Source organism: Nerophis ophidion, linkage group LG16 (genome assembly GCF_033978795.1).
Source record: "Nerophis ophidion isolate RoL-2023_Sa linkage group LG16, RoL_Noph_v1.0, whole genome shotgun sequence".
Classification (NCBI taxonomy): domain Eukaryota; kingdom Metazoa; phylum Chordata; class Actinopteri; order Syngnathiformes; family Syngnathidae; genus Nerophis; species Nerophis ophidion.
The window spans coordinates 31,386,767-31,408,398 of NC_084626.1; the positions used below are offsets into that span (position 1 = coordinate 31,386,767).

The window sequence follows — 21,632 nt, forward strand, 5'->3', positions numbered from 1 at the left end:
TATATATATGTTACGATCCACTTTATGGATCGTTTGTTGTTTACTTTTCTGTATGTTTGATCACGTTTTGGACTCTGCCGTTTCCCTGAGTTGAACACTTCCTAGTTTATACTCGTCACCATGGCAACTTAATTGTTTCGCCTGCACTGGCGCCTGGCGCACACCGGTCGTTAATTATTGTGTTGTATTTAAGACCGCCTGCTACCTCAGTTCCTCCTGGAGGTTTTGCTTGCTTAAGGCAACTGTTACGTTGTGTATTCATGTTTCCCGTTTGTTTGTTCCACGCTAAGTTTAGCTTAGCCTCCGCGAGCTCGGCTCGCGCTACTTCGAACTCTGAACTCTGCCTCTTGCTAATAGTAGCATTTAGCTTCCCGTGCTAAGGCACACCTTTGTTTTGCCCTTTTGTCAAGTGTTACTTTGGTTATTTATATTAAAATCTGGTCCTACCTTCATTCCTGCCTGCTCCAGTCCTTTGGCATCGAGAGGTGGCACTCCTCACGCATCCAAGATGCGACCTCACTGTAACTATATTATATATATATATATATATATACATATATATATATATATATATATATATATATATATATATATATATTTATATATATATATATATATATGTATATATATATAAAAAGATACATTTATATACTGTATAAATCTGTATGTATGTATATATATATATATATACATATACATATATACATATATATACTGTATAAATCTGTATGTATGTATATATATATATATACATATATACATATATATATATATATATATCCATCCATCCATCCATTTTCTACCGCTTATTCCCTTTCGGGGTCGCGGGGGGCGCTGGCGCCTATCTCAGCTACAATCGGGCGGAAGGCGGGGTACACCCTGGACAAGTCGCCACCTCATCGCAGGGCCAACACAGATAGACAGACAACATTCACACTCACATTCACACACTAGGGCCAATTTAGTGTTGCCAATCAACCTATCCCCAGGTGCATGTCTTTGGAAGTGGGAGGAAGCCGGAGTACCCGGAGGGAACCCACGCATTCACGGGGAGAACATGCAAACTCCACACAGAAAGATCCCCAGCCTGGATTTGAACCCAGGACTGCAGGACCTTCGTATTGTGAGGCAGACGCACTAACCCCTCTGCCACCGTGAAGCCTATATATATATATATATATGTATATAAATACATTTATATACTGTATAAATCTGTATGTATGTGTATATATATATATATATATATATATATATATATATGTATGTATGTATATATACATATATATACATACATATGTACACATTTAGCTACTTTTGCGAATTAGTGGCATTAGGCCTGATGTATTGAATATGTATCAGCAGTCAGACAGAAAGTTGTTTGCGATTATTGTGGACGAGAGTTTTGGGAGAAAGTCTTAATATTCTTGTCATGTTTGCATCTGTTGTTCCAATTCCAATCAGTTCTCATAGTGTGATGTACAACAATTGATTACAAAACGACAGCTTCTTCCAACTGCATCAGAGAAGATGACAGTGTTTGCGTCTTTAATATTGTGCAACCACGGAATCCAGTCAAATGCCAAAATCTGAATATATATGAACTCCCAGATATCCTTGATTTTCAGGAACTAAATTGCCGAGGTTGAACGGCCTTAGATGACACTGTGTAAATAAACATGCAGAATTACAGAGCTTGAGAAGTAAAAAAAGCAAGATTGGAGCGTTTTTTATTTTCATTTTTTTTCTACTAACATCTGCGGGTGAACTAGTGAGACAAGCTAAATTACATAATACGAATACATGAATAGAAATGTAACTTCACATTAAATGACACACAACATCCAGAGAGTCTGTAATATTCTTCAATGTAAAAAAAATTAAATAATTAAGAGGACACTAAAGGAAATTAAATTAGGGCTGCCAAGTTTAAGAAAATGACAAGAGTGAGACTTTAGTATCATGATGCATTCTAAAAAAAAAATGGCTTTCTGTAACATCGATTTTTGCCTGTTTTGACCTCAATTTTTGGAGTTGGCCTTACATTCACAATCCCTACAGAAAACAAGAGCACAAATGTTTTTTGAATCTTTTTTATGCATTGTAACTTGTAAATAATTGTCAGCAAAAGTCTGCTAACGATGGAGCTCGTCGGAGTCATAACATCATCGCGTCTGTTGCGCCCATAAGGTCCACTAAAAAACATCCAAAAAAAACACCATCAGCACTCCAATTACATTTCGTTACCTGAATTTTACTCAGGTATTATTACTGTATTTTCCGGACCATAATGCGCACGGGATTATAAGGCCAATTACCAGTGAGCGGGTCTAGTCAGGTCTATTTTCAAACAAGAGGCGCACCAGATTATAGGGCGCATTTAAGGGGTCAAATTTTATCTTTTTTTTCTAAATTGAATTGAATGTAATGGTGTTTTTTTTTGGTCAAAATGTTGCATGGATTATGTTTTACAGATCATCTTCAAGCCGCTTTCTGACACTTGTTTCAGGATGCGCTGGTTTGTGGGCGGTCTTATTTACGTGGCCCACTATTAGCGTCTTTTCTCCGTCATCTTTGTTGTAGTGGTGTAGTGTGCAAGGACAGGAGTGGAAGAAGTGTCAAAAGATGAAGCTAACTGTTTTAATGATATTCAAAGAAAAAAATTATAATTAAATTGTTATATGTATTTAGTGATTGTACTTTAAAAAGTTATTTTCCATTTGACTTCACCATTTTTAGATTATTTTCATTCAAAGTCACTGAATTTTCACATTTGCCGTTCAAATACTGAGAAGAGACTTGCGGTGAGGCAGCAGCCAGTTGAGCCTCACCATGGATTGCGCAATGACTCGGCTAACTGCTGGCTGCTGTGCAGTGATATTATACATTTCCATAGTTTAGTGAGCTGAGGTATATAATGCACAGTGTATTTTGTCAACAACTGTATGTGTAACGTATTTCTTGTGCTGAGCAATCATAAAACAGCTGCGAAGACACACTGTGTGAGGCACCTGTTCTCCCGCCTCATGGTTGTAGAGGGCGCTAGTGATCCCAGGGATCATTCTTGCCATTGCTCGGCTGCAGAATAAGTGACAACAAGCTACAGTTAGCAAGTCAAGTGCGGCGGCGGCGATCGTTTATTTTTTCCTCTCCCCTGGACTTTTAACATAGAGGATTACATATCTAAAATAAAACAGTTTTCTAAACTGGACTTTCAATCGAAGCAGGAGGTAATAATTAAAGGAAGACCAACGCCGGAGCTAAAAGGTTTGCTTCAGACAGTGATCTCCATCGAGACAGAGAGACTTTTAAAACTGAAGAAAGATAAGGAAGACTTCTATAAACAAGTTATCGATGCTTTTGTTCAGAAGGAGCGGCGCTGGACTTAATTTATAAGTAAAGGTAAGACCAAAATAACGTTTTTTTTTTTTTTTTCATTAAATGTGCTTTTTTGCGTGCAACAGTTTGTATGTGTAAAAAATGTTGGTATGAGCTTTTAAATATAACGCGTTAACTGCTGCCAATCAAATGGTGAACAAAATTCTCTTTAGGGTTCATATGTTTGGAAATCTGACTGTGATGAAGTCAGTTCCTCACCAGCCATGAACCTCACCGCACGTCACTGGTTGAAGCACAATACAATCCATCAGTTGATGCGTCTTCATAGCTTACCAAAGACGTAATAAAACCTTTTGATAGATTTTTGAGTGCCGTGTGTAACGTTCTTTATTTTCAATGGAACATATAACATTTTGGTGTTGTTTACTTGAGTCATATTGCAGTCCACACTATAGTGTGTTACTCACTACTTACTTTTGTATCAAAGCTAGCCGGAAAAACAAAACAAAAATATGCTTAGTGAATAATGAATGGCAGCAAATTTTGTCCATGAGAAAAATGTAGTTCTGTCATGTTACCATTTTTTTTTGTGCCTTTATTTTGAAGCTCCCACTTCCTTGACTTCCTGCTGCCGTTCTGTCTGACATCAACAGCATACTCCAGGACTGGTAAAACATGCTAACAAAGATACATTTGTCATATTCTGTGTGATATTTGTGAGAGGTTATTTTATTGTACCTCGTGTTTGTGTTATTTAAATGTCACATTTAAGGAGAGTCACTACGAGCTGTGTGTGGAAGCTAGGCTAACAAGATGAGCAAACTTAGCGCCCATGGAAGCAGAAGAAGGTAGGAAGAGTCTAATGGTTTATTTTTTTGTAAAGCAAGTGTTTGATTTAATCTAAAACAAACGGGAAAATTTCATTATTTTTATTCACTAACAATATCGTTTATAGGTTTAAAAATGCAAACAAGATTTGTGCGTTGTTTGTGGAAATAAAGTACGATGGCATTTGTATTTTCTGTCCATCTTCATGGTTTTCACGCTGTCAAAATTGTGAATAGAAAAGGAGAGAATTAAAGTTGCACCATTCGAAGCTCTCTGCATCTTGTGTCATAAATCCAAGTGGGCCGATACAATAAATACTGCATCAAGAGCGTTGGACTACACATTTTTTTAAAATGCTAGTAATATCAAGCTCACAAAAAGCAGTATTTATTTTTGTAATACCACAAGTGATTGGAACTGTGCAGCAAGGAGACCCTAAAACGGGTACATATATCTATTCTGCTGGGTGAAACAGCAAAAAAAAAAACCTGTGCAGGTTTTGACATAAAGTGACAAAGAAAGCTGGTCCAATTGATCTTTGCTGATGGTTTTGCTAAGATCTCTCCCAGTGTAACATCTGGTGATGGTAATAGTTCCCTGTAGATCTCTTTCATGCTACATTAGAGTGGGAGATGTGTTGTAGTGCTTCACTGAACCTTTGATAAGTGTGTCTGCAGGTACAGAATCCAATGATATAGCTAGTTCTCATGTTTCCCTGCGCTTCCCAGTGTTTGGATAAATCAGAAAAATAGGTGTTAAAGTCACACCTGTGGAGAAATGTTTGTATTTTAATGCAGATCGGTGCAACAGCGTGCAGTCATAACATCTGCATGATGCCTCTGTACATGTTTTTAAATGTGTCTGTTCAGGCAATGTTCCTCTTTATTTCCACAAACCGTTTGTGAAGGGGTGGTTCGTTAGCAAGGTAATGGCCAAGCCATAGTGTGTGCAGATCGTGGTAAATGTGCCAGATGGAATTTTGAAATGAAATCCATCGACTCGGGGTGGAACGATTCCTCGGGTAATTTGAGTATGTCAATTTACGAGTACCGTATTTTCCGGACCGTAGGGCGCACCGGATTATAAGGCCCACTGCTGATGAACTGTCTATTTTTGATATTTTTTCATATATTAGGCGCACCAGATTATAGGGTGCATTAAATGAGTTATATTATTTTTTTCTAAATTGAATACACTTCCTTGTCATCTACATAACATGTAATGGTGGTTTTACAGATCATCTTCAAGCCGCTTTCTAACAGTCTTATTTACGTGGCTCACCTGCGGGCAGCGTCTTTTTACCGTCATCTTTTTTGTAGCGGTGTAGCGTGCAAGGACGGGAGTGGAAGAAGCGTCAAAAGATGGAGCTAACTGTTTTAATGACATTCAGACTTTACTTCAATCAATAACGGAGCAGCATCTTCTCATACGGAAACAACAACACCGTAAATGTGTCCCGTGTAACACCGTCCGACCGGAACCCTCTAATAACTAAAGTTTCTTGGGTGAATAATGGTAACTTGTGCTTTCATGGCGAGTCTAATCACAGATATAAGTCAGAACTTTACATTATTTTATATTAGAAATAGCAATAGCAGAGGATGAATGTCATATATCAAGAAGATAGAAAAAAAGAAGAAGCTTATCGACTACGGTGTCGGCACGTACTGCAAAGATGGACGTGCGCATTTTTTCAGGATTTATGCAGATACCAAATACAGATCAGCAGGTACCAGAAGGTAAGAAAAGTAGCTTTTTCTCAAAATAGCCACCCATTGCTCTGATTACTTTTTCGCACAGTCTTGACATTCTATCGATGAGCTTCAGGAGGAAGTCACCTGAAATAGTTTTCACTTCACAGGCGTGCTTGAAGTTCATTGAGAGAATGCCAAGAGTGTGCAAAACAGCAATCAGCACAAAGGGTGGCTATTTTGGAGAAACTGAAGTATAAAACATTTTTTCAGTTATTTCACCTTTTTTTTTTGTTAAGTACATATATATATATATATATATATATATATATATATATATATATATATACATATATATATATATATATATATATATATACTACATTCCAAATGCGATGATGTCATGTTATCGATGAGCGGCTAGGTGACACCGAGAGTAACAAGCGGTAGAAAATGGATTAGAAAGGACAGATTTAAAAAAATAATAACTTGGGTACAGATTTTGGACGCGGGCCGTGGTTTGGGGACCCCTGTTTTAGGATTTTAAAGATGTTAAAAAAACGCTTGGAAGATGCGGCTAATGGGAGTCACCGTTGTAGCCTTATAACCCCTATAAAATAACTTCCAAACACTCCCGTCAAAATTATGTATAAACACTGCAAGTCTATATATATATATATATATATATATATATATATATATATAATGTAGTGAAATAAACGTTAATAACAATATGTAATATGTTCTATATTTACCATATTCTGGTCAATTTAATCATTGATTTCCATTTCTATAGCAGTGCAGTTCCGCACTTCTGGTACCAACTGTGTGTGTCGTACTTCTGGAAACAAACCAGAGTGACGAAGGCAACTATTTTTGGCCAAATGAGGATTCACAACCTTATCTTTTTGAAGCTGAACATATGGAGGATGAAAACTACTGAGTCGAGAAGCCAGCACGAAGGGAGGGTAAGGTGTTTGGGCAGACGGAAGCTGAGCGAAAGAGAGGTTGGGTTGAGTCGAATCAGTACATGTGGAACTTGAAGCCAAGCTATTTCGACATAAATAGAGTGCTTACCCATATAAACAGGAAAGAACATCCCCAACCAGCTGGCCAAAACGCACAACTGTTCATCGAGTGAGCCACACTTTAAACATTGCGTGTTATTACGACATACGCTGTCTGTCTGGCTGTGTGAAGATACTGTGATATGACTATTGATGTTTTTCAGGCAGTACAGATAGGTGTCCTATCGCATTGTGTGGTGCATTGCAAACTCAAACCCGTTTCTTGCTGATGTAGAAGCTAACTTTACGGTTCATACCGATGTGTTTCTACACTAGAAAAAAAAAGTTCCTGAGTGTTCGCTCTTACTATAACAATGTTGCGACAGTTTGATTACTATACAGGTTACAGCCAACCTTGAGACCTGCGAATTAGGGAGTTGGGGGGTGTTGAGGTGTGTGTTGCCTCATTTGTAGGTATATTTGAGCTCATTTAATATCCTTTACTTTTATCTTCTTTGTATATAATTCATGTTTGCATGTCTCATGACACATTATCTGTATGTAATATTGGCTGCATTTCAGATAGTTGTTCGTGTGCCATGTTGTTCCAGACCACAGCAAACCTTACCTAGCTTGCCACAGATTGTAATAAATCTATTAAAAGACGACAGCCTGCTCTTTCTTTTAACTTGGAAACACACATCTCCACCTTTGGCCATTAAAAGCCAGTAATTTACAGGAGTTATCTCACCTTCTGAGTAGCGCTGATTTACTAATGGTTTACTAATGGGGCGGCATAGCTCGGTTGGTAGAGTGGCCGTGCCAGCAACTTGAGGGTTGCAGGTTTGATTCCCGCTTCCGCCGTTTAAGTCACTGCCGTTGTGTCTTTGGGCAAGACACTTTACCCACCTGCTCCCAGTGCCACCCACACTAGTTTAAATGTAACTTAGATATTGGGTGTCACTATGTAAAGCGCTTTGAGTAACTAGAGAAAAGCGCTATATAAATATAATTCACTTCACTTCAATGTGTAGAATAAATACTAAATGTCAACATTTCTGTCAACGAAGATTTGCTTCAGCCTGTGACACATACCGTATTTCCTTGAATTGCCGCAGGACATATAGTATGCACCTGCCTTGAATTACTGCCGGATCAAACTCGCTTCGCAAAATAATTAGCGCATGCTTAGTATTACCGCCTGGTCAAACTCGTGACGTCACGAGTGACACTTCCTCTGTCATCATTTTCAAAATGGAGGAGGCTGATTTCAATACCGGTAATTTGAAATCGCATAAAGGGAAGAAGATTAAGAGCTATTCAGTAGGATTAAAGGTCCAAGCTTACATCACACTCAATTTTTTACTGCATGCCTTTGGTAAGTGCCGGAGTGAGAATAGGTTTTAGAATAATTAGCGCATGCTTACTTTTACCGCATGCCTTTGTTAAGAAGATGTTTTAAATTAATTAGCGCCCAGGCGGCAATTTAAGGAAATACGGTAGTCATTTTGATAGTAGGCTATCATAGCTAATATAGACACTTAGGTCACGTGTTGCCTTCATTATAAGACTTACATACGGCTTTTAATTTTTTGCGGCTCCAGAGAGATTTGCTTTTTGTATTTTTGGTCCAATATGGCTCTTTCATTGTTTTGGGTGGCTGACCCCTGGTCTAGTATAATGAGGATCACAGTTAAGGGAACTGGCTGGCTGGCTTGGCCAAAGAAAAATACATTTTGTCGGAAAAAATGAACGGTACAACAAAAAACCTTTAGTGAGAAAAGTGGCTGGAAAATTGTACTTATTTTTAATATCATCTGTTGGAATGAATTCCCCTTTGAAGTGTATTGTATAGACAGGTCTCCACATATGTCACTCATACGTTCATATACTTCAAAGCAAAGCTGAAATACGGTTTTATTTTTTAATTTTCTACATCTGACTGTCAACAGGCCTAAACTGGGTCTATTATCAATGTGGTGGACAATTAAGCTTCAATGGAAACAAAAAATACATGGGTGCTAAATCCCAGTCGGTCTCGTTGTGTTTTTCTGAACTGACTGTGCTGTCTTGTTTCTTAATTAAAATTAATCAATTCACGAAGCAACAACAGATTAAAAGGAGCTTGGCGCTCAACACAAAATATTTTTTCATTTTTTTACATCACAGAGTTCAAAACACCTGACGTCGCAGGAACAGTTTATTGAAAAGTAGAGCAACTATGCCAAATATGCAACTATGTCAAATATCAGGCAAAATGTCAGTCAAAAATCCCATTCTCATCAAAATGACAACACAAATTACTCTTTGACGCACAGAAGCTGAAAATGTTAATATTAAAAAACACAGTGGCATGTCTGGTTGCACTCTCTAATTAGGTTCTCTGTATATAGATCCACGCTCCACTGAGGAAACCCCCCCCCGCACACACACACACGCACATCCCTTCCTATATTGTTTACTAATCCCCTTGAGATCAAACTTTGCAACAGAACAATAACTGAACGCCGTGAAGACAAACATGGCTCCTCTGGGTCTGATTGTTAGAACAAGGGTTCTTCCAGTCGAGACAAAAAAGCTACTTAAACATTCTGCTCTCATCTTTAGCATACCACGGATAGGCTCTGGTGCCTAATACTGACTGGGGATATATACGTAGAAATCTCTACTTGGCCGTAGAATTTTAAAATCATATATTTACTGTGGAAAAATGATCTTAGGGAGCATATTACACCCAACAACCTGGAGCCAAGTCAGTCAAAAATATTTAAAGCGGAACATTATCACCAGACCTATGGATCACCAGACCTTGATGTTGCAAAAAAATACCATATGTTTTTTAACCGATTTCCGAACTCTAAAAGGGTGAATTTTGAAGAATTAAACGCCTCTCTGTTTAGCCCTCTTGGAGCGATGACGTCAGTACGTGACGTTACCTAGGTAAGAAAGCCGCCATTTTCATTTTCTCAAACACATTACGAACACCGGGTCTCAGCTCTTTTAGTTTCCGTTTTTTCGACTATTTTTTGGAACCTTGGAGACGTCATGCCTCGTCGGTGTGTTGTCGGAGGGTGTAACAACACTAACATAGAGGGATTCAAGTTGCACCACTGGCCCGAAGATGCGAAAGTGGCAAGAAATCTGCCGCCAGACCCCAACGAATGTGCCAGAGTGTCTGCACATTTTACCGGCGATGCTACGGCAGACATGGCACAGAGATGTATGGATAACCTGCACATTTGCAACGATGAAGTCAACGAAATCACAAAGGTGAGTTTTGTTGATGTTGTTGACTTATGTGCTAATCAGACATATTTGGTCGCGGCGTGACTGCCAGCTAATCGATGCTAGCATGCTATTTAGGCTATAGCTGTATGTACATTTGAAACTATATTACGTTTCCTTCCACCCACATTTAATGCGAAAAAAAAAAACACTTACCAATCGACGGATTTAAGTTGCTCCAGTGTCACAAGATGCGAAAGTCCTGATCGTTTGGTCTGCATATTTTACCGGCGATGCTAACGCAGCTATTCGGCCATGCTATGGCTATGAATAGCGTCAATAGCTTTTTGCTCAATAGCTTCAGTTTATTCTTCAATACCTCCAACCATCCGTTTTAATACATGCGTAATCTGTTGAATCGCTTAAACCGCTGAAATCCGAGTCTGAATCCGAGCTAATGTCGCTACATCTTGCTGTGCTATTCGCCATTGTTTGTTTACATTGGCAGCACTGTATGACGTCACAGGAAAATGAACAGTGGCTTCGAAAGAGCGAAAATAAGGCACTTTAAAGCTTTTTTAGGGATATTCCGGGACCAGTAAAATTTTGAGAAAAACTTAAAAAAATACAACAAGCCACTGGGAACTGATTTTTATTGTTTTTAACCATTTTGAAATTGTGATAATGTTCCCCTTTAAGGGATAACTAGTGCTGTTGAACAATACAGTTTCTTGGCTATGGGTGAATTTGGATAATCAGACTGAAATATCAGATTTAATCTATATAATGGTGTTTCATCAAAGAGACTCACAAAAGAAGGTAATAATTATGCATTTAAGGCCTGATTTACTAAAGTTTTGCGTGTACTAGGGTTGTACGGTATTGGAGGAGTACCGCGATATTAATGAATCATATTCGGTACTAAAAATTCTGTCCGACAGAATTTCTAGGCGCAGTCAAGGCGTTGAGGGGTTCCGGTTTGGTGGCCGCAGGATTAGGTCTCTGCTTTTTGCAGATGATGTGGTCCTGATGGCTTCATCTGCCTGGGATCTTCAGCTCTCACTGGATCGGTTCGCAGCCGAGTGTGAAGCGACCGGAATGAGAATCAGCACCTGCAAGTCCGATTCCATGGTTCTCTCCCGGAAAAGGGTGGAGTGCCATCTCCGGGTTGGGGAGGAGACCCTGCCCCAAGTGGAGGAGTTCAATTACCTAGGAGTCTTGTTCACAAGTGGGGGAAGAGTGGATCGTGAGATCGACAGGCGGATCGGTGCGGCGTCTTCAGTAAGGCGGACGTTTTACCGATCTGTTGTGGTGAAGAAGGAGCTGAGCCGGAAGGCAAAGCTCTCAATTTACCGGTCAATCTAGGTTCCCATCCTCACCTATGGTCATGAGCTTTGGGTCATGACTGAAAGAATAAGATCATGGGTACAGTACAAGCGGCCGAAATGAGTTTACTCCGCCAGGTGGCGGGGCGCTCCCTTAGGTATAGGGTGAGAAGCTCAAAGTAGAGCCGCTGCTCCTCCACATCGAGAGGAGCCAGATGAGGTGGCTCGGGCATCTGTCAGGATGCCACCCGAACGCCTCCTAGGGAGGTGTTTAGGGCACGTCCAACAGGTAGGAAGCCACGGGGAAGACCCAGGACACGTTGGGAAGACTATGTCTCCCGGCTGGCCTGCGAACGCCTCGGGATCCCCCGGGAAGAGCTAGACGAAGTGGCTGGGGAGAGGGAAGTCTAGGTTTCCCTGCTTAGGCTGCTGCCCCCGTGACCCGACCTCGGATAAGCGGAAGAAGATGGATGGATGGATGGATATTCGGTACCACGCCGCCTCCAAAACGTACCGGTCGACAAGCCTCCCGCCCCGCTGTCGTCGTCACGTCTTGACTTTACGGGTTTACGAGCAATGTCATGTCATGTCCACCGTTCTGTGGTCTTACCTGGTTTGGATCCTTCAGCCACAGAACCGTTGTACACCTGATTTTTAAACTCAGGTCGGTTGTCGTTCATATCAATCACATAGATGTACAGATCTATCGGATTCTCCACCTGGTTGCCGTTCATGTCCACTGCATGCGCTCGCAACTGTGAACAAACAGCAGAGCAACAAAGAACACACCGTTAGATTTCAATGATGCCAATGAGCACAAACACTCCAATCGAGGCTTGACAAGATTTTGTAGGGATTTATGTAATGAAACTCTGCATGCTAATTGTTCTGTGCAACCTTGACTTGTTAATTGACAGTCTCATTTAATTGGCTCATTTCTCCAACTGGACATCATGCTGTTAGTTTTATTATCGACACATAAACAGAGGAGAAGTGTCATGTCACACAGTAACATAAGCGAAAATAAAACAGAGGTGTTGATTCGGAGGTAGAAGGCGGGGGTGGACTACAAGTAGATAACATCAACTGATGAAGTGATGAAGAAGGCGAGCAAAAAAGTAGTGTACGGGAAAAGGTTAGTGTGAGGAATTCACTTGTTCGGTTGAATGCAACTCGACATGGCGGTGGTGTGATGAGGACAGTGGGTTTGGGCTGACAAAAGTAATCTTCATCCACAGTGAGACGTCTTAATCTCCATGGCTGCCTTCACACACTCGCCTTTCTCCACCAATAACCAATAACAATATCTGATAAGAATTGAAGCTTTGTAATGGCCATATAACCAAATAGCATGTTTAAAGGCCTACTGAAATGAGATTTTCTTATTTAAACGGGGATAGCAGGTCCATTCTATGTGTCATACTTAATCATTTCGCGATATTGCCATATTTTTGCTGAAAGGTTTTAGTAGAGAACATCCACGATAAAGTTCGCAACTTTTGGTCGCTAACAGAAAAGCCCTGCCTTTACCGGAAGTCGCAGACGACAACGTCACCCGTTGATGGCTCCTCACATGCTCACATTGTTTTTAAAGGGAGCCTCCAACAAAAAGAGCTATTCGGACCGAGAAAACGACAATTCCCCCATTAATTTGAGCGAGGATGAAAGATTTGTGTTTGAGGATATTGATAGCGACGGACTAGAAAAAAAAAAAAAAAAAAAAATGGGCGATTGCATTGGGACAGATTCAGATGCTTTTAGACACATTTAAAATAATAATTCTGGGAAATCCCTTATCTTTCTATTGTGTTGCTAGTGTTTTAGGGAGTTTAATAGTACCTGATAGTCGGAAGGGTGTGTCCACGAGTGTGTTGACACCAGTGTCTGATGGAAGTCACCGGCAGCTGTACGGACGCCACAAGCTCAGCTGATCTCATCTTAAAACTCATCTGTAAACTCTAGCCTTTAAATAGACCTCCTTTTTAGACCAGTTGATCTGCCGCTTCTTTTCTTTCTCCTATGTCCCCCCCTCCCTTGTGGAGGGGGTCCGGTCCGATGACCATGGATGAAGTACTGACTGTCCAGAGTCGAGACCCAGGATGGACCGCTCGTCGGGACCCAGGATGGACCGCTCGCCTGTATCGGTTGGGGACATCTCTACGCTGCTGATCCGCTTGAGATGGTTTCCTGTGGACGGGACTCTCACTGCTGTCTTGGAGCCACTATGGATTGAACTTTCACAGTATCATGTTAGACCCGCTCGACATCCATTGCTTTCGGTCCCCTAGAGGGGGGGGGTTGCCCACATCTGAGGTCCTCTCCAAGGTTTCTCATAGTCAGCATTGTCACTGGCGTCCCACTGAATGTGAATTCTCCCTGCCCCCTGGGTGTGAGTTTTCCTTGCCCTTTTGTGGGTTCTTCCGAGGATGTTGTAGTCGTAATGATTTGTGCAGTCCTTTGAGACATTTGTGATTTGGGGCTGTATAAATAAACATTGATTGATTGATTGATCTCCAGTAAGTGGCGACTTTTTACCACAATTTTCTCACCGAAAACTGCTGGTTGACAAGTGGTCGGGATCCATGTTCGCTTGACCGCTCTGATCCATAGTAAAGTTTCACCTCCGGGAATTTTAAACAAGGAATCACCGTGTGTGTCTGTGGCTAAAGGCTAAAGCTTCCCAACTCCATCTTTCTACTTTGACTTCTCCATTATTAATTGAACAAATTGCAAAAGATTCAGCAACACAGATGTCCAAAATACCGTGTAATTATGTGGTTAAAGCAGACGACTTTTAGCTGTGTGTGTGCGCAGTGCTAATATTTCCTAACAGTCCGTGACGTCACGCGTACACGTCAACATTCTGCGACGTTTTCAACAGGACACTTCGCGGGAAATTTAAAATTGCAATTTAGTAAACTAAAAAGGCCGTATTGGCATGTGTTGCAATGTTAATATTTCATCATTGATATTTAAACTATCAGACTGCGTGGTCGATAGTAGTGGGTTTCAGTAGGCCTTTAACTAAGGTTTAAACTAATCTCCCCGTACAAGAAATGTTGATCCTTTTTGTAGAAATGGAAATCTGCTCTCTTATAGGATAAAACCCACACAAAAGCATCCAAATTTGATTGTCTATAGTTACATTACAAAACGCATGTTTAAGGTACAACTATGATGGATTTTATTTATCTTTATTTTGACTTTTAAAAATTGTTTCAATGTAAGATGCTTGTGTTAACCCCCTCCAAAACCCACCCCCCGGATTATAAATAATGTAAAAAATTCAATGTATATACTCTGATGATTAACTTGTGTGATGACTGTATTACGCTGATAGTATATATTTGTACCATGAATTGATTAACGTGGACCCAGACTTAAACAAATTGAAAAACTTATACGGGTGTTACTATTTAGAGGTCAATTGTACGGAATATGCACTGAACTGTGCAATCTACTAATAAAAGTGTCACACTTGGGCTATGACTTGGACTAAGGGATAGTTTGTTTCTCCGATGCAAAGGGAAATTGGCACGAGCGAGACGTGAATGTAAGTACATTTTGATTTATTACTATAAAAACAAACTACAAAAAGGCAAACAAATGGTGCACACAATGGCGGAGAACAAACTTGACTAATGAAAAACAAATGACTAGCATAAAGGCTACAAACTATAAACATGAAACAAAAAAATTTGCAGTGTGGCATGAATAACAAAACTTACATGGCGAGGACAAAATGAACAGCATGGTCTTTGGCATGAAAGGAGTTGAGGAATACAGGATGTGATACGGGATGTGAAGTTGCCAGACTGACTACCAGGTAACTGTGGTTTAAATAATAACTATAATCATTACAAACAGATGTGAGGGCTGAGGACAGGGGCGTGACATGAGGGCCAGGTGAAAATGTTTTTTTTGGTTTTTATTCTAAATAGGGCCCAATAAGCCCAATAAGTCTGTTTATTTATTTATTCTTAGTTTGATCTTTATTACTTCTTGTGTAATTCATTTTTATCCCATATTTGTTCCCACTATGGGATCCAAATAGGGTCCAATAAGCCCAATAAGTCTGTTTATTTATTTATTCTTAATTTTATCTTTATCAACTCTTATGTAATTCATTTTTATCCCATATTTGTTCCCACTACCGCACCTTAAATGGGAGTCCTTAACCTCTAAAAGCCTTAGTGGCCACATACGTGGACAGCACCTTTTACACTACTGAATTGGGGTCTTGTGGCCACTTATGTGGACACTTATACTGCCATCTGGTGGTGTCAGAAGAGTATAACATACAATGGAATTTGGGGGGGAAAAAAGTGTAAAAAAAATAAAAATTAGCATGGCACTACACATGATGTACACATTAGTGTACTTATGGACTAAGTATATAATATAAAAATATGTTTTTTAGTTTTTATTCTATATAAGTCCGTTTATTTATCTATTCTTAGTTTGATCTTTATTACCTCTTGTGTAATTCATTTTTATCCCATATTTGTCCCCATTGTGGGATCCAAATAGGGTCCAATAAGCCCAATAAGTCTGTTTATTTCCTGGGCGTGACAAAATGTTTCAATCAATCATTAAAAAACAAAAAAAAAAGCTTCAAATTAATGAAGTTGAAAAAAAAAGCTAACGGAGTAATGCGTTTTTTTAAATAAATACGCCGTGTATGCTTAATATGAGCAAATTACGTAAAAAATTAAATTTTATTATAAATGTGCCTGATACTACATTACTTATTTACTTACAGGATGTATACAAAACATTAATGGAGGTGTTTGGATGTTTTATTTAGTGGTTTTACAGGAAGAATAGTGCGGCTACCATAAGCTCCAGTGTAAGCGGACTTTTGACTTTAATGCATCAGAATGCATTAAAAAAGAAAATACATCCATGATCACGTCTTTCATAATGATTGTGAACGATAGGTAAAATAAAATAAAAAATTGCATTTCTCCTATAACAGGGGTCGGCAACCTAAAATGTTGAAAGAGCCATATTGGACCAAAAATACAAAAACAAATCTGTCTGGAGCCGCAAAAAATTAAAAGCCATATTACATACAGATAGTGTCATGAGATGTAAATTGAATTAAGAGGACTTAAAGGAAACTAAATTAGCTCAAATATAGCTACAAATGAGGTATAGTAATGCAATATGTACATACAGCTAACCTAAATAGCATGTTAGCATCGATTAGCTTGCAGTCGTGCAGTGACCAAATATGTCTGATTAGCACTCCACGCAAATCAATAACATCAATAAAACTCACCTTTGTGCATTCATCCACAACGTTAAAAGTTTGGTGGACAAAATGAGACAGAAAAAGAAGTGGCATAAATCACGTCTTAGAAAGTTGGAGAAAGTTGTACATGTAAACAAACTAGGGTGAGTTCAAGGACCGCCAAAATTAGTAGGACAAAACGGCATTCGCTAAATACTCGAATCAATGAAGCATGTTTAATGGCCTACTGAAACCCACTACCACCGACCACGCAGTCTGATACTTTATATATCAATGATGAAATATTAACATTGCAACACATCCCAATAAATTGCAATTTTAAATTTCCCGCGAAGTGTCGTGTTGAAAACGTTGCGGTATGATGACTCGTATGATGACGCATCCGCGTGACGTCTCGGGTTGTAACGGACATTATTTTCCAGCCCGATCCAAGCTATAAGTAGTCTGCTTTAATCGCATGATTAAACAGTATTCTGAACATCTGTGTTGCTGAATATTTTGCAATTTGTTCAATTAATAATGGAGAAGTCAAAGTAGAAAGATGGAGGTGGGAAGCTTTTAGCCTTTAGCCACAAAAACACACGGTGTTTCCTTATTTAAAATTCCCGGAGGTGAAGCTTTACTATGGAACAGAGCGGTCAAACGAACATGGATCCCGACTACATGTCAACCGGCAGTTTTCAACTGAGAAAATTGTGGTAATAAGTCGGCTCTTATTGGAGATCAGCGGAGCTTCTGTCCTGCTGCAGCTGCCGGGACTTCCCTCAGAGACTCTGGTGTCAACACACCCGTGGCCACACCCCTCCCACTCTCAGGTACTATTTAACTCACTAAAACACTAGAAACACAATAGGCAGATAAGGGATTTCTAGGAATTAGCCTAGTAAATGTGTCTAAAAACATCTCAATCGCTCCCACTGCAATTGCCTATTTTTTAAACTTTTTTTTTTTTCCTAGTCCTTCACTCTAAAGTTCCTCATCCACAAATCTTTCATCCTCGCTCAAATTAATGGGGAAATTGTCGCTTTCTCGGTCCAAATAGCTCTAGCTGCTTGCAGCTATGATTGTAAACAATGTGAGAATGTGAGGAGCTCCACAACCAGTGACGTCAAGCGCACATCGTCTGCTACTTCCGGTACAGGCAAGGCTTTTTTATTAGCGACCAAAAGTTGCGAACTTTATCGTCGATGTTCACTAATAAATCCTTTCAGCAAACATATGGCAATATCGCGAAATTATCAAGTATGACACATAGAATGGACCTGCTATCCCTGTTTGAATAAGAAAATCTAATTTCAGTAGGCCTTTAATATAAACAGTGTGTCTTATAACAATTAGGGGGGTTTGTGTCATGTTTGTCCTCCTACAGAAACCAAATTAAAACAAAAAAATATGTTTTTTCCCCTCATCATTTCCATTTTTCATATATTTTTGAAAAGGCTCCAGAGAGCCACTAGGGCGGCGCTGAAGAGCCGCATGCGGCTCCAGAGCCCCGGGTTGCCGACCCCTGCCCTATAACATAGAATAAAATGATCGTATGTCCTTTAAAAAGTTTTTGCTTAAATGCCTGCACCTGCTTTGACATATACACCGTTAAACATTTCAATCGTTGTGTGTGCTTTTGAGAATGTATAAAAAAAACACGCACAAATACAAGTACACACATGCTGTATAACAGGGGTGTCAAACGCAAACACAGAGTGGGCCAAAATTTAAAACAGAACGAAGCCGTGGGCCGAGGTTGAACAAATTAATCCTTTAATAGGGACCCAAACAAGTTTTGCATTGAATATTGACCAAGCAAGGCTTATATAACTTTATAGTGACATGCAAAATCGAGTTTTAAATAATAATAATTAAAAAGTATCAATGGCATATCAAATAAAATAAAAATACGAATTGAATGCCTCTTTTCGGCGGCGGGTTTGAGTTGGGACGGGTTTTGGTGGTAGCGGGGGTGTATATTGTAGCATCCCGGAAGAGTTAGTGATGCAAGGGGTTCTGGGTATTTGTTCGGTTGTGTTTATGTTGTGTTACGGTGCGGATGTTCTCCCGAAATGTGTTTATCATTCTTGTTTGCTGTGGGTTCACAGTGTGGCGTATATTTGTCACAGTGTTAACGTTGTTTATACGGCCACCCTCAGTGTGACCTGTATGGCTGTTGACCAATTATGCCTTGCATACATGTGTGTATATGAGTTGCATATATTATGTGAGTGGGCCGGCACGCTGTTTGTATGGAAGAAAAGCGGACGTGGCGACATGTAGAGAACGCCAAAGGCAGTGCTTTTACGGCCCACCCCCAATATTATTGTCCGGGTGGAAATCGGGAGAAATTCGGGAGGGGCACTGAACTTCGGGAGTCTCCCGGGAAAATCGGGAGGGTTGACGAGTATGAGTATAAGTGGTGAATGCGGTGTTACAGCGGCGGGCCAGTTCTAATGTTAATTTGATATTGCCTCAAGGGCCAAATGAAATTACACGGCGGGCCAGAGTTTGACACCCATGCTGTATAAGTATAGTGCTGATACAGTACACCCTGGGGAGAGACAAGGGTCATTCAAAAGAGCCTCTGTAAGACAATCAATGATCCTCAAAATGCAATTTTCCCATTGGTTGAACCACAACAACAACAAACATGAAAGCTAACTAACAAAGCAGGACAGCCCAGTCTGTTTTCTCAGCAGTGAATGAGACACTCTGAAAGATGCTTGACTAGGATAAGTGGGACCGCTCCTGAGCAAGCATGAGTGATCATCAATCTGCATTTTTGTTTGCATTCATTTGTGACTGGGTTTTACTCTTAGACATGCTGTTTGCGGGTTTATATATGTTTTCCTGGATGCTTGATTCTGTCCTTCGTGTCTTGTGAGTTCCTCTGAATGATCCCTGCAGATTGTATACTGTATGTATGTTTCTCTGTCTGGTGAAAGAAATTTAAATGTGATCTTTAGGCCTGAAAAAATATATGCATTGCATGTGTGGAAATGCCATCAGTTTTCTGTGAGGCCAGCTCTGGCATAAGTGGACCATGCTTATAGTTTCTTTTTAGCCCACTGGTCCACTTAACTAATTAATTACCAAACCTCAGGAACTATACAGTAAATCCTTAAAGGGGAACATTAACACCAAACCTATGCAAGCGTCAATATATACCTTGATGTTGCAGAAAAAAGACCATGTATTTTTTTAACCGATTTCCGAACTCAAAATGGGTGAATTAAACGCCTTTCTGTTTATCGGTCTTTTAGCGATGATGTCACGTTGTGACGTCACCGAGGTAACACACCCGCCATTTTCATTTTCACATTACAAACACCGGGTCTCAGCTCTGTTATTTTCCGTTTTTTCGACTATTTTTTGGAACCTTGGAGACATCATGCTTCGTCGGTGTGTTGTCGGAGGGTGTAACAACACTAACAGGGAGGGATTCAAGTTGCACCACTGGCAAGAAATCTGCCGCCAGACCCCCATTGAATTTGCCAGAGTGTCTTCACATTTTACCGGCGATGCTAAGACAGACATGGCACAGAGATGTATGGATAACCTGCAGATGCATTTGCAACGATTAAGTCAACGAAATCACAAAGGTGAGTTTTGTTGATGTTGTTGACTTATGTGCTAATCAAACATATTTGGTCACGGCATGACTGCCAGATAATCGATGCTAACATGCTACGCTAATCGATGCTAACATGCTATTTACGCTAGCTGCGAAACAAACACTTACCAATCGATGGATTTAAATTGCTCCAGTGTCACAAGATGCGAAAGTCCTGATCGTTTGGTCCGCACACTTTACCGGCGATGCTAATAAGGCAGTCATGCTATGGGCCACTTCATTAGGTACACCCATGCTGTGGCCGAATAGCGTCCATAGCTCTTCGCTCAATAGCTTCAATTTCTTCTTCCATTTCGTTTTCGCTATCTGCCTCCGTACTGCGACCGTCTGTTTCAATACATGCGTAAACTGTTGAATCGCTTAAGCCGCTGAAATCCGAGTCTGAATCCGAGCTAATGTCGCTATATCTTGCTGTGGTAACCGCCATGTTGTTTGTATTGGCAGCCCTGTATGACGTCACAGGGAAATGGACAGTCGCATCGCAAATAGCGAAAATCAAGAAATGTAAAGCTTTTTTTAGGGATATTCCGGGAGGTGTAAAATTTTGAAAAAAACTTCGAAAAATAAAACAAGCCACTGGGAACTGATTTTTATTGTTTTTAACCCTTTTGAAATTGTGATAATGTTCCCCTCTAACTGTTTTGTTTGGATTTTCTGTTGTTGAAACACCAAAGTATTTGAGGGTTATAAATATAAACACCTGCTTAGTACCACTGGAAGGGGAAACAGGGTTGATCCTGACAACGTTTTAATCTTTGATACAACAGTCAGTGACTATGAAGATTCTCATGTATCCAGGTCATTGTCATCTCATGGCGTTCATTTCCCAAAAAGATTGCTTTTAGTATTTTTTTGTTTGTTTAATATTTTCTTCTTAATTGTTTTTTAATCGTCATTATTTACTGCAAGTTATTACAGTATGTCTCTATATTGTCATGACAGAGGGATCGCAGCTTGCTGCGGGGTTTGTTACGGCCTACTCTGGACCAGGCATGAAGGTAGGAACATTTTTAATAATTTACTATCAAAAATAGTAACAAACAAACTACGGCGTGGAAAAAAACAAAAACTGTGGCAGATAAACAACATAGACTATGGCTTGGAACAAACAAGACTTACTATGGCATGAAAACGAGCAGGATGAACGTGAGAGGAGCAATGTCGCCAGGACGACTAACTGGCAAGAATGGTTTAAGTCGGGGGTCGGGAACCTTTTTGGCTGAGGGAGCCATACAAGCCAAATATTTTCAAAAGTATTTCCGTGAGAGCCATATATTGTTTTTTTTAAGACTGAATACAACTAAATGCGTGCATTTTTAAGTAAGACCAACATTTTTAGTA

General features: G+C 39.9%; 1 protein-coding gene across 2 annotated transcripts in view; it reads right to left on the bottom strand.

Annotated features, from left to right (window-relative positions):
- The window catches only part of cdh4 (cadherin 4, type 1, R-cadherin (retinal)), a 706,961-nt gene that overhangs the window by 148,616 nt on the left and 536,713 nt on the right, over positions 1-21,632 (bottom strand). For both annotated transcript variants that reach the window (XM_061874925.1, XM_061874926.1), the window contains one exon: positions 12,023-12,167. In XM_061874925.1, coding sequence (XP_061730909.1) covers positions 12,023-12,167 — 145 coding nt within the window. The remainder of the gene's footprint in view (positions 1-12,022; positions 12,168-21,632) is intronic.